This window comes from Zalophus californianus, chromosome 1 (genome assembly GCF_009762305.2).
Source record: "Zalophus californianus isolate mZalCal1 chromosome 1, mZalCal1.pri.v2, whole genome shotgun sequence".
NCBI classification, from domain to species: domain Eukaryota; kingdom Metazoa; phylum Chordata; class Mammalia; order Carnivora; family Otariidae; genus Zalophus; species Zalophus californianus.
The window spans coordinates 67,005,911-67,020,801 of record NC_045595.1 but is presented as its reverse complement, the minus strand read 5'-3'; the positions used below and the strand labels follow the sequence as shown (position 1 = coordinate 67,020,801).

Below are 14,891 nucleotides of genomic sequence, written 5' to 3'. Positions count from 1 at the left end.
GAGAGAGAGAGTCCATTTCTTGGTTTGCCTTTCTTTTTTTTCCCCTTTGTTCATTTTTGAACTTTTTTTTAATAGATGAGTTGAGCCTTTTAGTTTATTAATTTGATTCTATGCTTTTTATTATATATTTACTGTGTATGATGCTACATTCACTGCATTTTTCACTGTGATTTATTGCTTTTATTATTGTTTCTTTGAGCATTGAGGGAGATTTCTATCTTCTAGTGATTATCGTTGTACCTTTATATAATTCTTTGTCTCTTTTTTTCCTTACTTAAGCCCCAACTATTTGGTTTGTCAACTTTAAATGATGCCCTTTGGGCGCCTGGGTGGATCAGTTGGTTGAGCGACTGCCTTCCACTCAGGTCATGATCCTGGAGTCCTAGGATCGAGTCCCGCATCGGGTTCCCTGCTCAGTGGGGAGTCTGCTTCTCCCTCTGACCCTCCCCCGCCATGTGCTTTCTCTCTCTCTCAAAAATAAATAAATAAATCTTTAAAAAAAAAGGAATGAGAACTTTCTCTAAAAAAAAATAAATGATGCCCTTTGCCTTGTAATACTGCCTTTGCAACAAAGCCCACTTTGTACTGTCCTCCCCCTCTCCCTCCTTTTTCACTTATTTCATTGTTACTTCTACCTTGTCAAAGAATATCATTTGATACTATTCTTTCACCCCAGCTCCTCTTTCATTTTGGTTTTAAATCTGAAACTAAAGATACTCAATGCTCACCACCAGTCCTTTTGCTGAAGTTCCCCAATTATCTCCTAGTTGGTTGAAGCTTTTTAGTAAGATCCTCAGGGATTATGAGTACAATATTTCCTGAGCTCTCACATGATTAAAACTTACATGTATCCTTGATAGTTAAAGGACAGCTTAGCTTGATACAAACACTTAGCTGAGTTCCTATTTTTTTTCTTTATACTTCTTGAAAATGTTGCTCCACCATTACTTGCTTTTTGAGAAGTCTGATGCCGACCTGACCTTTCCTTTGTAAGAGACTAGCTCTTTTGGTCTAGTCTTTTCCTCACCTTCAAAATTTAATAGTTTGCCAGGATATATCTCAGTTGATCATTCTGGGTCAACTTTTCTATGTAAGAAAGGGGCCCTTTCAAGATAAAGATTTAGGTCTTCTTTTTGCTTTTTCAGAAATTTCTCCTGGGGCAGTTTTGTTTTTTAAAGATTTTATTTATTTATTTGTCAGAGAGAGAGAGCACAAGGAGGGGGAGTGGCAGGCAGAGGGAGAAGCAGGCTCCCCGCTGAGCAGGAAGCCTGATACAGGACTTGATCTCAGGACCCTGGGATCATGACCTGAGCCAAAGGCAGACGCTTCACTGACTGAGTCACCCAGGTGTTCCTCTCCTGGAGCAGTTTTAAGTATTAAGCAATTCCACTGCCTTCTTTTTTGGTAGCTTCTGGGAGCTCCAATTTTGCCTGTGTTACTTCTTCTTTACCTATCATTTTCGTTCTGGACCTTTTCAGCTCTTCCTCTGTATTTTTTGCTGTCTTAGCTTTTGTCATTCCCAACTTCTATAATGCTTTACTGTACTTGTAGTCATCTCTATTTTTATTTGAATATGTTGTGATTTTGTCTTCATATCTATGATGATTTTAATTTTTTGTTCAAATTGTTTCCCAAACTTGGTCATTTCTCTTTTCACATATCCCTGTTGCTTTTTCATTTTTTTTTTAAGATTTTATTTATTTACTTGACACAGAGAGAAAGATAGCGAGAGAGGGAACACAAGCAAGGGGAGTGTGAGAGGGAGAAGCAGGCTTCCTGCAGAGCAGGGAGCCCGATGCAGGGCTCAATCCCAGGACCCCGGGATCATGACCTGAGCCGAAGGCAGATGCTTAACAACTGAGCCACCCAGGTGCCTCGCTTTTTCATTTTTATTCTGAGTTTTAAATTTTCTGAACTGTGGTATCTTTCATATCCACAATTGTTTCAAAATTTATTTTAGAGTTCATGTTGGAGGATTGTTACAGTTTACTCTCTTTTGTTCTCTTTATTTTGGAGTATTTCATCAGCTTGAAAAGTTATGATTCTCACTTTGTTTTCTTCCTGTATTTGTATACACAGTGAATTCCTTGTTCTATTTATGTTGACATGCTTGCAATAACAGGCAACCCTATGGGGGCAGAGGTAAAATGGGAAATGGATTGATTGAGTGGCTTTCACTGTTTCTTGGTCCAAGAGAATCTTTTTCTGTTGGTCGATGTTGTAAAATTTCTTTAATGAGTAATATCTAGGTAGTAGGGGTGGGAAAGTTGTCCATTTTCTTCTGAATCTTTGACTTGCCATTAATAAAATAGGCTGTTATCTTCAGCTTTCTGCTTTCTTTCTCTCCTTCAACCACCAAACCTGCTAGGGACACCACTTCCTTTCAAGATGACTTCATCTCTCTCAGAAGTGATGCTGCTGGTCCCACTCATTTTCTAAACCTCTTCCTTTGACGTCCCCCTCTCCACTGCCTTGATCGACCAGGTCCCAGACCTGGTTTGCAGCATTCTTCCACTCTGGATGGAAACCACAAGTAGTCTGGTTTAACTGAAGTTCCAATTTAGGCAAGGGCTTGCAGCAGAGGTAAAATTTGAGGGATTCTCAATTTGAGGGAAGCAGATCACGCAGGACTTTATCTGTAGGCTTTTGTGATACGTTGAGCAAGGAATAAAGGGATCCAAAGTAAAACGGGAGGGAAGGAGAGAAAGGAACTGCTTTAGGAGTTAGCAAAGGAATAACCAAACTCACTTGGTGACTGATCTGACATGGCAAAGGGGGAGGACATCTGAATTTGAGGTTTGGGTTCTTCAATGAATGGATGGATGAACAGTGGTGCCAGTTCACTGAAACAGGAACACGAGAGGAGGAGGTTTGGGGAAGGGCAAGGGAAGATAAGTGGAGTCTGAAGCACCCCCCTGAGACTTCTAATAGACTCCAAGGAAAGTTCTGGATGGAAGCATAGGTCTGGGTGTTCCTGGCACAGAAGCAGTGGTTGAAACCCAAGAAAAGACGAAATCATCCAACAAGAGAGGACAGAATGGGAGAGAAAGAGAGATGAGGATAAAAATTTGGGGACCAGCAATAATTAAGGACCACACAGAGCATTACTATCAGTAAAGAAGAAGGAAGGAAAGCTCAGGAAAGCAGGAGAAAAGTTGGAAAGAGTGACTATCAAAAAAGAAGACAAGGGCAGAAATAATTACTGTAATGGATTAAAATACATAAAATATATTAAATGTATGGTATTGACACTAAAAATAAAAACCTACTTGCTGTTAGAGGATGCTTGGGAATCAACCCATTATTTTGAAAACTGGTGAACAGAGGAAAGTATTTATCCAGCCTCTCCTAGCCCCTTTGGGTAATTGGACAGGGAATGTCTCTCACACAGAAGAATTCTGGGTAATAAATGAAGAGGAATAACAAAATTGTACCCCTAGTGAACTAATGGAGCTAGGCTTGAACATCCCCCAAATGAGATAAAACCAGACATATGTGCCTCCCAATGGAAGAACACAACACCATTTTATGAAATTGTCTGACATAAAAAGGGAAATCATCACACGTGCATCGGATCAAGACTCTAGGTCAGTGGTTATGAACCAGGGGCAATTTTGCCTTCCCATCCCCACCAGGAGATAATGTGGCAATGCCTGGAGACATTTTGGATTGTCATGACTTGGGGAGGGCGTGCTACTGGCATCTGGTGGGTCGAGGCCAGCGACCCTGCTGCCCCCCCACAACCAAAACTTACCCAGCCCCAAATGTCAATAGTACTGCAGTTGAGGAGCTCTGTATTAGATCCAATCACCAATTTATAGGAAATACAGAGGATAGAGAATATGTTAAATGACACCCCGGAAAAAGAATCAACAAAATCCAGAATTAGAGAAATGCTCCCTGAAGGAAGGGATGGAGGGAGGGAGGTGCTGCCCTGTACTACCTGGGAGAGGGCCCCTGCAAGTGGTCTGGTGTGCCAGGGAGTCAGGCAGCCTGTGGGCAGAGCTGATGGGAGGGGACAGGAAGCTTGGTCATCAGCCCTGTCAAGCTTCTTGGGTGGGAGGTAATGAGTTACAAAAGGTGGGCATGGGGAGGGAGGAGAGATCACGGAAGATGAGGGGACAGAAACTGGGAGGTGAGAAGGGCAAAAACTTGACGGAGGGGTTAGCACGGGGAAGACAAGAAAGGAAGACACTAGGAAGCCCTTCAGACACTGAAATGAGGAGGGAGGAAGCAGCTGAGGAGGTCATCGTTGGAGGAGGGAGGATGGACCACAGGGTCACAGTAGCGGGGGGGGTGGCAGGTGGCTGTGGGTTACAGTTTGAGGAGAAGTAGCCAAAGAGTCAGAGTTGGGGAAGAGGCTGCTAGGGTGGGGGTATGGGGGATAGCTTTGTCTCCCCTGTTCTGCTGATTAGGTCCCTATATTAGCTTTACTTCTGCATTTGAAAGGGGAAAAGTCACCAATTTTTACTGGACATATCCCAGACTCACAGTTTTATCTTGCCTCCCAAGATAAAGGACAGGAAAAGACAGATGCTTTCCTGCCCTGGGCACAAGGGCACAGAATCAGCCCATTTATGTTCAGGAAGATGTGCTAAGGTGGGCTTCAGGTGGTCCCGGGCAGGGCTGGAGCACCGCAAGGAGTCAGGTGGGCAGGCAGAGTCACTCAGGACAGGGAAGAGGGTCCCTGCTGTCCAGGAGGAGCACGGCGTCAAGTGGGACCAGTGAGCCTAGGCAGCCAGGGCTAATAGGGGTACCTGGGCCTGAGGAATTCACTCTGGAGGCCCCCGGGTCTGGGACAGGATTCTCTGCTCAAGCTTGGCATATTGCGGGAGAAGGGCCTCGTAGACCTGGAGGGGCAGAAAGAGCAGTTTAAGAATGGGGAGGCATCTCTTAGCAACTTGCAATTTTTAAAATATTAGCATCCCATTTACTTGCAATTTAAGTGTCTGTGCTGAGCAAAGGAAAGGAAGCATCAAGTCTCAAAAGAGGAAAAGCTAGTAGTTCTCAAACCTACAGTTTAAGATTTTTTAAAAATGCAAATTAGGACCAAAAAATTTGTTATCAAATCTACAAAATTTTTAAAAATTCTGGTGAAGGTACCTGGAAATGCTGGCTTATCGCACAGCTGGTGAAGTTGGTGGTACAACCCTTCTGGAAATCAACTTGACTGTACGTTGGTATTAAAGGGCTTGAAAATGCCCATAGCCTTCGACCCATTTATTCTACTTCTGCAAAGCTCTCCTAAGGAAACCATCCTAAATGTAGGGTGCCGCACCTGACTAACCGTCCAGTCTCCTAAGACTACCATGCGCCACACCCTGGCCCTCAACAGGACACACTGGAGAAACATACCTGTTGGCACAGTGGCTGCAGGTGCTTCTCTTCAATGAAAGACCGCATAGCGGTCCTTATAGCAGTTTGCACAAGTGTCCAGGAAACGGTCTCCCTGCGCCCCATGTTACAGCTCAGGTGCAAGGAGGTGAAATCCACATCATACAGATGCAAGAACCACCCTGGCTTTGAAACCTCATGCCCCACAGGAGTATCTCTTTTAACAACTCCATGAGACGTCACTGGACTCAGGGAAGCCCTAAGTATGACTTCCCATCAGGTATATATGGTTTTCCCACTCCAGATGCAGTGCCCTAATTAAAGGCCATTTTTACATAAGCAATGCTGTGTACCCATACTGTGACATTCCAAAGGAAACAGAGCTAGAAGTAACCGAAGTTCAAATTCTCATGCAGAACAGGAAATGGTTTTGTTAACCTTTTACCCACATAATTTTCAGTGCAGTAATTAAAAGAGTAGAGGGGCACCTGGGTGGCTCAGTTGGTTAAGTGTCTGCCTTCGGCTTAGGTCGTGGTCCCAGGGTCCTGGGATAGAGCCCTGCATCGGGCTCCCTGCTCAGTGGGGAGTCTGTTTCTCCCTCTGCTCCTCACATCTAGAGCGGCTCCTCACCCCGCTTGTGCTCTCTCTCTCTCTCTCAAGTAAATGGGTAAAATCTTTAAAAAAAAAAAATAATAAACTAGAAGCAACTGCTCTAAGACATATAAAACGCACAAGTAAATTATGGTTCATTAGCCAGAGAGAATATTATGCAGTCATTAAAAATAATATGCTCATTTTTAAGAATATAAATACTCATGTTGTACTGTAGTGTTTTTTTTTTTTTGAGTGGGCTACAAAATTATATATACAGTGTGCTGGGTAATCAACCAAAACCAAAAACCAATAAGGGAAAAAGGTTTTTAAAAAGATTTTATTTTTGAATAATCTCTACACCCAACGTGGGGCTCAAACTCAGAACTCCTAGATCAAGAGTCCCACGCTCCACCAACTGAGCCAGCCAGGCACCCTTCACAACCCCACATTCTTAAACTTCCTTCCCCACTCCTTTAAAAAAAACAAAACAAAACAAAACAAAACCTGTTTTCACTTGTGACTCTATAAGCCTTGCCTGAGAAATGTGGACACTTCAGGTGAGCACATGGTGTCTTGTAGACAAGGGACCCAGATGTCCTTGCGACTCACAAACACCACTACTAGTTCATTCCAATCCCACTCCTTCCTTTGGCTTAATTAGCTCCAAAGTCAAGTACTCTAGTAACTGATTTTGCACCCAGGGCCCACTCTTGGCGCATCTGGGGCCACTCGGTGAAGGTGACAGAGAACAGAGAACTCATGGGGAGCTTGGATCTTGTCTGTCAAGAGGAAACTGCAATATTCAGCTGAGCCGAGAGAAAACACTGGTACAGTTTTGAGTTTCTACTTGAGCACAACCACTACTGTACATGCCATAGAGAGAACACAGAGGATGCTCCCCTGCTCCCAAGTTTACAAACCAGTCCTCCAATAGCTCATTACACCAACAGTCATAGACTGTTGCTGCTTGCAACCTGGTGTTACGAAGGATTCTGAGGTTGCACTTGGGTTGACGGGTAGAGAGTTCCAGGAGCCTTTAGTGACTTTGGTCATGGGCGAGCCAGGGAAGGTGGGGGACACACACAGAGTGTTTGCTGCCTATAAGGAGACAGGTGCAGCTGCCCTAAAGCTTTCCCCAGCTACCTTCTCCCTCGTGGGCCTCCTTCTAGAGGACAAAGGAGCCAGAAACTACCCTAGCCTTTCTTACAACCAAGGGTGACCATATGACCAAGTAGCCGTCTGGTGGGGGAGTTGAGAGAAATAGACCAGGATTCTCTCCCTGATGAGCAAGAAGTGCGTGAGGAGGGGCTGCCCAACGCCACGCCCTCACTCCTGCCTATGGCTACAGTGGTGGGGGAGCGGGATGTTTGGAGAAGCGGCAGACATCCTGTGATCATCAGGAGCACATCTAGAGCGGCGCCACCCAACACCATAGCCATAAGTCATTCAAGCCTGGGGGCACTTGAACTGGGACTCGCGCTACAAGCCCAAAATGCACCTCGGATTTCAAAAGCTTCATACAAAACAGAGGAATGTAAAATAGCACATTGGCAATTTTTCTTTTCTTTTTTTTTTTAGATTTTTCTTTATTTATTTGAGAGAGAGAGAGAGCACATGAGAAGGGGGAGGGTCAGAGGGAGAAGCAGCCTCCCCACCCAGCAGGGAGCCCGACATTGGCAATTGTTCTTATTGATTACCTGTTGAAATAGCAATATTTCAGACATACTAGATTAGATAAAAAATGTCTTTAAAGTTAGTCATTTCTTTATTTTTACTTTTTTTTCTTTTTTAATGAGACTACTAGAAAATTGGAAATGACATAGGTGGTTCTCATGGTGCCATTGTCTGTTGCTGATCTGTAGAACTGCAGGGACTATGACCCAGAGCCCTGACATTGTGGAACCATGGAACCAGCGCCACAACTACCTTCAGACTTCTTGTTACATAATGAAGCCATTCTAGTCAGGGAGTCTTTTCAAACTTCACAAAGAGTGGGTTAAAAGTAGGCAGGACCAGATGTTGTCCCCACTTCACTGATGCAGAAACAGGCTCAGAGATGAGAAATGCTGTTCAAGGTCATATGACGGTCATATGCTGAAGGAAAGGCTGGATAAGAATGAAAACCCAAAGGCCCTTTCTATCAGTTTAGGGTCTTCCTACTGCATTGAGCTGGCTCTTAAAGGTAAGGACACATGACATAAGGACAAAGTAATAAAAGTTTGGGCACACCTACACGTGTGGGTTACGTAGTCACCTGGAAACTGGGAGCTTCTGCTCCCAGATATGTTGGGAGATAATTCTCCATGGTGTTTCTATGTGACTGGTGACAGCCTTTGTTGCAGACTATCTTCTCAATGTTTGTATGACAAATAGCATTGGAAGATAGAGATAGAGTCGTCCTCTGGGGCAGAAGGAAAATTTATTTGCTGATCAGGCTAGTACAGATAATGTCTCCCTCGAGGGCAAAGGTTGGGAAGATCTGCTTGCAGCTCCTTTATAAGTTGGGAGTTTCCTAAGCTTGGGTTCACTCAGTTTTGATGCAGACACAGCGTGTGCACAGTTATCCTCCTGGGCCCACTCCACATCATCCAATGGCACTTCAGGGCCAAGGAAATCTGGTGCAAGCATGAAGTTCATGCTGCCTGCTACATCAGTAATAATGCCCTCTGTCTGCGCAGCCCTGCCGCTGGGCTGCAAGAATCTTCTGGGAACAGGAACAGAGGTACGGTGGATGCTATGGCATACCACCCAGATTGCCCTTCAAGAATGAAGACCTTATTCTCCCAGCCCTCAGCTGACGGCCCCCTTTGGGGATGGCTTTGGCTAGAGAGTGCTGCCTTACCCCATCCTGGGGTGGCCTGCATATAGACACCGGCTGACATAAGGTATAACGGCCCGGCCCCCTTACCCCAGCTAGGTTAAAGTCCAAAGAGTCAGCCCAGCTTCAGGACTCCCTCTAGGACTGGCTGAGGGCTCCAGGGAGATTGCCCTGGGTTTCACCTCCTCCCTCTGCCCCATCCTGCCTCCTCATTTCCCCCTCCACAGATATAGATCCCAAGAGCACCCCCAATAAATGTCCTACACCCTAATTGGCATCTCAGGGTCTGCTTTCCAGAGAACCCAAGCTGTAACAAGCGGGGTCTGCCTTCCCAGGGATTTCCTGGCCTGGGGAACCGCACACCTGTCTTGGATCCAGAATTCAGATCTGAGAGCTAGAAACGTAGCACTTCTTACGCTTAAGTGACAGAATCTTTCTGTGGCTTCTGTAACCCGTGAAATGTAAGGGCCCATCCTGAAGGCATATGGAACACTGAAGATACACCCAGCAATCGAGCTGACCCCTGGGGCTATAAAATCAGCAGGATCTATAAATCTCAGTTGACAACCTGGCTCCCCTTTGCTCTGTTTCCTTGACAATTAAAAAACCAAAAAGTAGGATTTCCCCATTAGCTGAACACATCAACTTTAAGTGACAGAGCAAAACTTACCTTTTGGAAAAAAGAACCTACAGTTGACCTTGAACATCATGGGTTTGAACTGTGCAGGTCCAAGTACAGGTGGATTTTTTTCGATAGAGTAGATGGTAAATGCATTTTGCTTATTATTTTCTTTTCTCTAGTTTATTTCATTTTAATAATACAGTATATAACACATACAATATATAAAATATGTAGTAATTGACTATGTTATCAGTAAGGCTTCTGGTCAGCAGTGGGCTATTAGCAGTTTTGGGGGGAGTCAAAAGTTATACGTACATTTTCGTGTCTGCAAGGGGATTGGCACCCGTCACCCATGTTGTTCAAGAGTTAACTGTGGTTGGTTTTCACAATGCAAAGGCTATGACCAAATTCTGATGGTCTCTCACCTGAGCAGCTCCTGGGGTTGGGGTAGCAGCTAATCTGGGATTTGGGGCTAACTTCACAACCTCTGAAAAGGGCACGTCTGTTCCAGCTGCAAGGCCAAGCAGAGAAAGCTCATTTCACATCAGTGCATGTTGCAAATGAAGACATTAACTGAAAATAGCATCTTATCTCTGGGGTGATAAAATATTCTAAAACAGGATTATGGTGATGGTTGCACAACTCAGTAAATTTACTAAAAAAAAATCACTGAATTGTACACTTAAAATTGGGTGACGTTTATGCCATATAAATTGTGTCTCGGTAAAACTGTTCGAGAAAAAGAGAGAGAGAGAAGAGAGAAATTTGATGTGTAGACCTCTCCCCAGCAAGGCCTAGTTTGTCTTGCTCAGCGGGACAGCACCTGTCACAGCAGGGCAGCTAGCCCCTGGCACCTGACAGGAGAACTTACCTGCCTCTCGTCCCTCACCTGGCCCCACTCCCCATGGCTCAGTGCACCGAAGCCACCCCAGGCTTCTTACGATTCCTTCTACCTCAGCCTTTTCACTGTGTCGAGTGTCCCGGTCTCCTCTCTTCACAGACCTACACTCTTCTCAGACCAGCTGCTGCCCACAATGTCCCTTGTTCCGAGGCTCCCTAACCCTCTACCCCTAAGTACCATCTGCTGTCCTCAGAAACTTTGTACAATTTCTGGCCCCAGATTTAAGGTCCCTCCCTTGCTGAGCTCCCAAAGCTCTGTGAAGCCAGGGACTGGGTCTCCAGAAGAGCCCTGGGGCCTCGCACACCGCCTGCATACCCGAGGCACTCAATAAATACTCCCCAAGCAAATGAGCGCAGGGCTGGAGAGGAAGGGAGGCTGCTGTCGGGGGTCAGGAAAAGTGAGGAATTTCTAGGCGGGTTAGGGAGTACTATCAGATAGGCAGGGAAACACAGGACCACTTGGAGTGAGGCAGGGCCCGGGGAAGACACGAGGTTTCCAAGCAGATGTTGGGATATCTCGGCTCAGAGCTGTATGGGAACGGGGGGGGGGGGAGCAGAGAGACCAATCAAAAGACAATGGTCCCTTGGCCACTCATTCAGAGATCGCCTATGTGTGAGGTTCAGCCTGGATGCGGCTGGGGAGAAGAGATGTGAAGTGGCTGAGACACCTCAGGGTGAGGACCGGTGTGCTTGGATTTAGCCTGGGCTTCAGTTTTGGAGGGCAGAGTGGGCAGTACCCCAGATAACCTCTGGCAACGCAATAGGCACAGAAAAGGAAAAATAAAAAAGAAATGCAGTGCCACATAGTAGTGGAGTCCCTAAAGGGCAGTGCCTTTCCCGCTTTAGAAGGAGGAGTGAGACGTGGGCTCTGGGCTTCTCATGGGCAGCACTAAGGGCCAGAAGATTATGGAACAGTATTTTCAAGGTGCTGAGGGAAAGTATTTTGAAGTTAGAGTCCTTTGCCCAAACAAGGTAACATTCCTTTTTTTTCTTTTTAAGATTATTTATTTATTTATTTATTTGAAAGAGAGAGGGAGAGCACAAGTGGGGGGAGGAGCAGAGGGAGAGGATGAAGCAGACTCCCCACGAAGCAGGGAGCCCGACATGGGGCTCGATCCCAGGACACGGGGCTCGATCCCAGCCAAAGTCAGATGCTGAACCGACTGAGCCACCCAGGCACCCCACAAGGTAGCATTCTTTTGGAGGGTGAAACAAAGCCCACGCTGGACATGTAAGGCCTCTAAAGTTATCACCTACTGAATTCTCTCTTAAACTTACCGAGGTTGTAGAGTCCAACAAAACTATCATGGAAAAGAAAAAGGAGAAAGAAACTGCAGGGAATTAGGAAGAGAGAGAGAGGAATTCATAGGGAAGTGCAAACAAAAGCCAATATGATGTAAGTTTAATTAAAAACACAACCTGGAAATAAATTACCCAGTGATCTTGACACAGGAGGTGGCATGAGGTGGGGTGAGGAAGATAGGGTAGACAGGGAGGGGGGTAAAAGAGCAGGAGGTTAATTATTAAGAGAAGGATCTGGTCCCTGATTAATTCTCAATGTTGATAGAAACATGTAAGTTTAAATAGGTGTGTTAAAAAGTGAAGAGCAAATGCATGAAAAGAACTGCCAGAGGAAAGAGAGACCTTGAGGTAAATGGGCAGCTGGAGGAGCAGTCTGAGCAGGCAGGGGACAGGGCAAATTGACTAAATAGGCCCCTTGTGGGCATGGGCAGCTCCCAGGAGAACCTGCCTAGATGGGGGAGATCCGAGTTTCAGCGAGGCTGCCATCAGAGCGATGGGCCCCCATGGAGCTGTCCAGGGTACTGGACTGTTTGGCTCTGAAGCCTTCAGCTTTGTCTCCACTTCCTGCATTTGCTGAAACGATGGCCCTGGACTTCATCCACCTCTCCTGCCCGCCAGCTGTCCAGACCCACACCCATGTGCCCTCAAGCATGTCCTGCGTTCTTTCCCAATGTCCCTGTGCTGAGCCTGACCATGACCAAGTCTCATTCAGTTAGGAACCTACTTTTCTTTCCCCACTTTAAGTACAGAATAAAAGAACAGAAGGTTTGGGTTGGTTCTTGCCTGCTGAGAGGAGAAAAAATGAAACTAAAGCCCAAGACTCCAATGTCCCTGAAGGCTGGGAACATTCCAATCTCCCCTTGCTATCCTCCTCAGCCCCGCCAGTGCCCCAACTCTTCCAGAAGCCTCTGTTCCCCATCCTGCGACCTACCGTGGAAAGCTCGGTATGCAGAGCCCACACAGGCTGAGTTGGCAGTGTCTGTGACATGCACTGGGGCACCAAACACATCTGCAAGCACCTGGAAAGGAGGGAGCTTTATACTGTGGTAAGCCATTCCTCGGGGGGAACACGGACATTTGGCACACATGCTCTACGCTCTTTTTCCTCATGTGTCTTCTGATGCCTTCCATTCCACCTCTACTGCCTTAAAGGGAGTATACTCAGCCATGCCACCCTGATAATAATAGAGTCAGGATGACCTGGGGGAAGTCTCTAGTGGAGGGCCACAGCTCTCCAGATTGTCCCTGCACTATTTAACCATTTTATCAAAGACAAGGAGGAAGATTTAGGAAGTATATTTAGCAAATGGTTAAGGTGGAGATGGCTGGAGGTAGAGACTAATGTCAACAAGCTCAAACAAACCCAAACTAAGGGGGCATGTCTTATAGGGATAAGGATAAATTTTTCCATTTAGCTCCCCAAAATAAATTGCATAATTTTAAAATGGAGGACCTCTACTCAGTAGAGCTCACATGGAAAAGACTTGGGAGTCTTAGTTGACCGGAAATATTACAGTGGATGCCACTGATGCCCCACCTGGATTCCATTACTGGACTGGTGTGCATCTCTCCCCCAGATGCTGTGAGTATCGGCTGCTAATGGCTTACAGCTGCCCGTCCTCAAAGGTATTTCTCTTGGCTGAACAGAGGATGCCTCTCATAGGAGGTTATTCTCACCTCTCTCCAGGTTAGCCACTTGGCCCCCTTACCCAAGGTGGAACCAAGTCTGTGGTACAGTTCACGTTTCAGATCTTCCCTATGGGATGGAACCGAAGCTGAAATCACATTCTTGCTTATCATTTCCCTCGGCGCTACCTGCCCCCCTCACTCTCTTCTGGGAGCACCTTCTCAACAATCCACTTATAGAAGAATTCCCATCTCAGGCTCTTTTTTTAGAGAATCTTACCTAAGACAGGTATATTATAAGTCAATAGTTGATACAGCCTCAGGCTACATCCAAAAATGCTCAGTGTCCCAGTAAGACCCTGACAGCCCCATGATGTGATAGCTTGACTGTCAGACATCTATAGGAGTAGGAATAGAGGCAGGCCTTATTGGACAGTGTCAGGCTCTTAGAAGTAACAGACATGGAAGAGGCCCTACTGCTTGGCCTATCACCAACACATACCTGTAAGATGTCTCTGTTGCGAGATGCCCCTCCAGTGGCCAAAATCTTTGTCTTGGGCACTGCAAGGAAGAAGAAAACACTGATGGCTGTAACAATCTCCTCAAGACAAAAAAGACTTTTCTAGAGTCCTTCAGCCACAAAGGGCTTGTACTGGACCAATGCCTCTTGCTCATCACACAGGACTCAAGGAGAGCTCCAGAGCTGGCACTGTCCATGCAGGCTTGTCACAAGTAATTTGCTTGTGAGGCTGCTGCCCCACCGACCTCTTACTGTCTTCATTTTTTTTTAAATCATTAAAAAAAAAAAAAGAATCTGTCAACGAACCAGGAACAAAAGGGAACTTACTTAAATTAATAAAGGCCATCTATCCAAAATTTATAACAAACGTCATTCTTAACAGAAACACTTAGATGTATTTTCTTTAAGACTGGTGTGTCTCCCAGACCTCAAAAAAATGGCCTCCAAATGACCCTTGCCTCCAGATATGTTTATATTCATGTCGTTCCCTCTCACAGTCAATAGGGCTGACTCCTGTGACCAGTGGGATATTGTGTAAATGGTGGAGTGTGAGTTCCAAGAGTAGGTCATAAAGGACATTGAGGCTTCTATCCTGTTCTGTTGCACATCACTCTCTTGGTTCCCTCACTTTGGGGACTCCTGCCAACAGCCGTGTGAGCTGGCCACCTGGGAAGCAGATCCTGCAGCCTGAGTCAAGCCTTCAGATGACTGCAGCCCCAGATGACATACTGACTTCAACCTTAGAAGAGACCTCAGCCAGAACGACTGAGTTATGCTAATCCCAAATTCTTGACACACAGAAACCATGTAAGATAATAAATGTTCATTGTTGTTTTAAGCTGCTAAGTCTTGCAGTAATTTGTTACACAGCAATAGTTAATTAATAATAAGAACAAAACAAAGACTCATATTATCCAATACACTGTCACATAGTGCTAGTTTTACTAGCCACACCTATAAGGCAAGAAAAATAAATAAATATATAAGGATTGAAAGAAAATAAATAAAACTACCATTGTTATTTATGGACAATAAACTATCTACTTAGAAAAATTAAAAATAGGAAAACTAATTAAAGTTTAATAAGGTTGCCAGATATAAAAAAGTCAACTTACAATAATCAGTGGCATTTCTAGCAATAACCAATTACCAAATGTGATAGAAAATAAATTACC

General features: G+C 45.3%; 1 protein-coding gene across 1 annotated transcript in view; it reads right to left on the bottom strand.

Annotated features, from left to right (window-relative positions):
• Positions 1-1,803: 1,803 nt before the first annotated feature.
• The window catches only part of XYLB (xylulokinase), a 51,938-nt gene continuing 38,850 nt past the window's right edge, over positions 1,804-14,891 (bottom strand). The window contains exons 16-19 of the mRNA XM_035724376.1: positions 13,699-13,757; positions 12,502-12,589; positions 9,794-9,879; positions 1,804-4,850 (exon numbers count right to left, since the gene is read on the bottom strand). Coding sequence (XP_035580269.1) covers positions 4,773-4,850; positions 9,794-9,879; positions 12,502-12,589; positions 13,699-13,757 — 311 coding nt within the window. The 3' untranslated portion in view covers positions 1,804-4,772. The remainder of the gene's footprint in view (positions 4,851-9,793; positions 9,880-12,501; positions 12,590-13,698; positions 13,758-14,891) is intronic.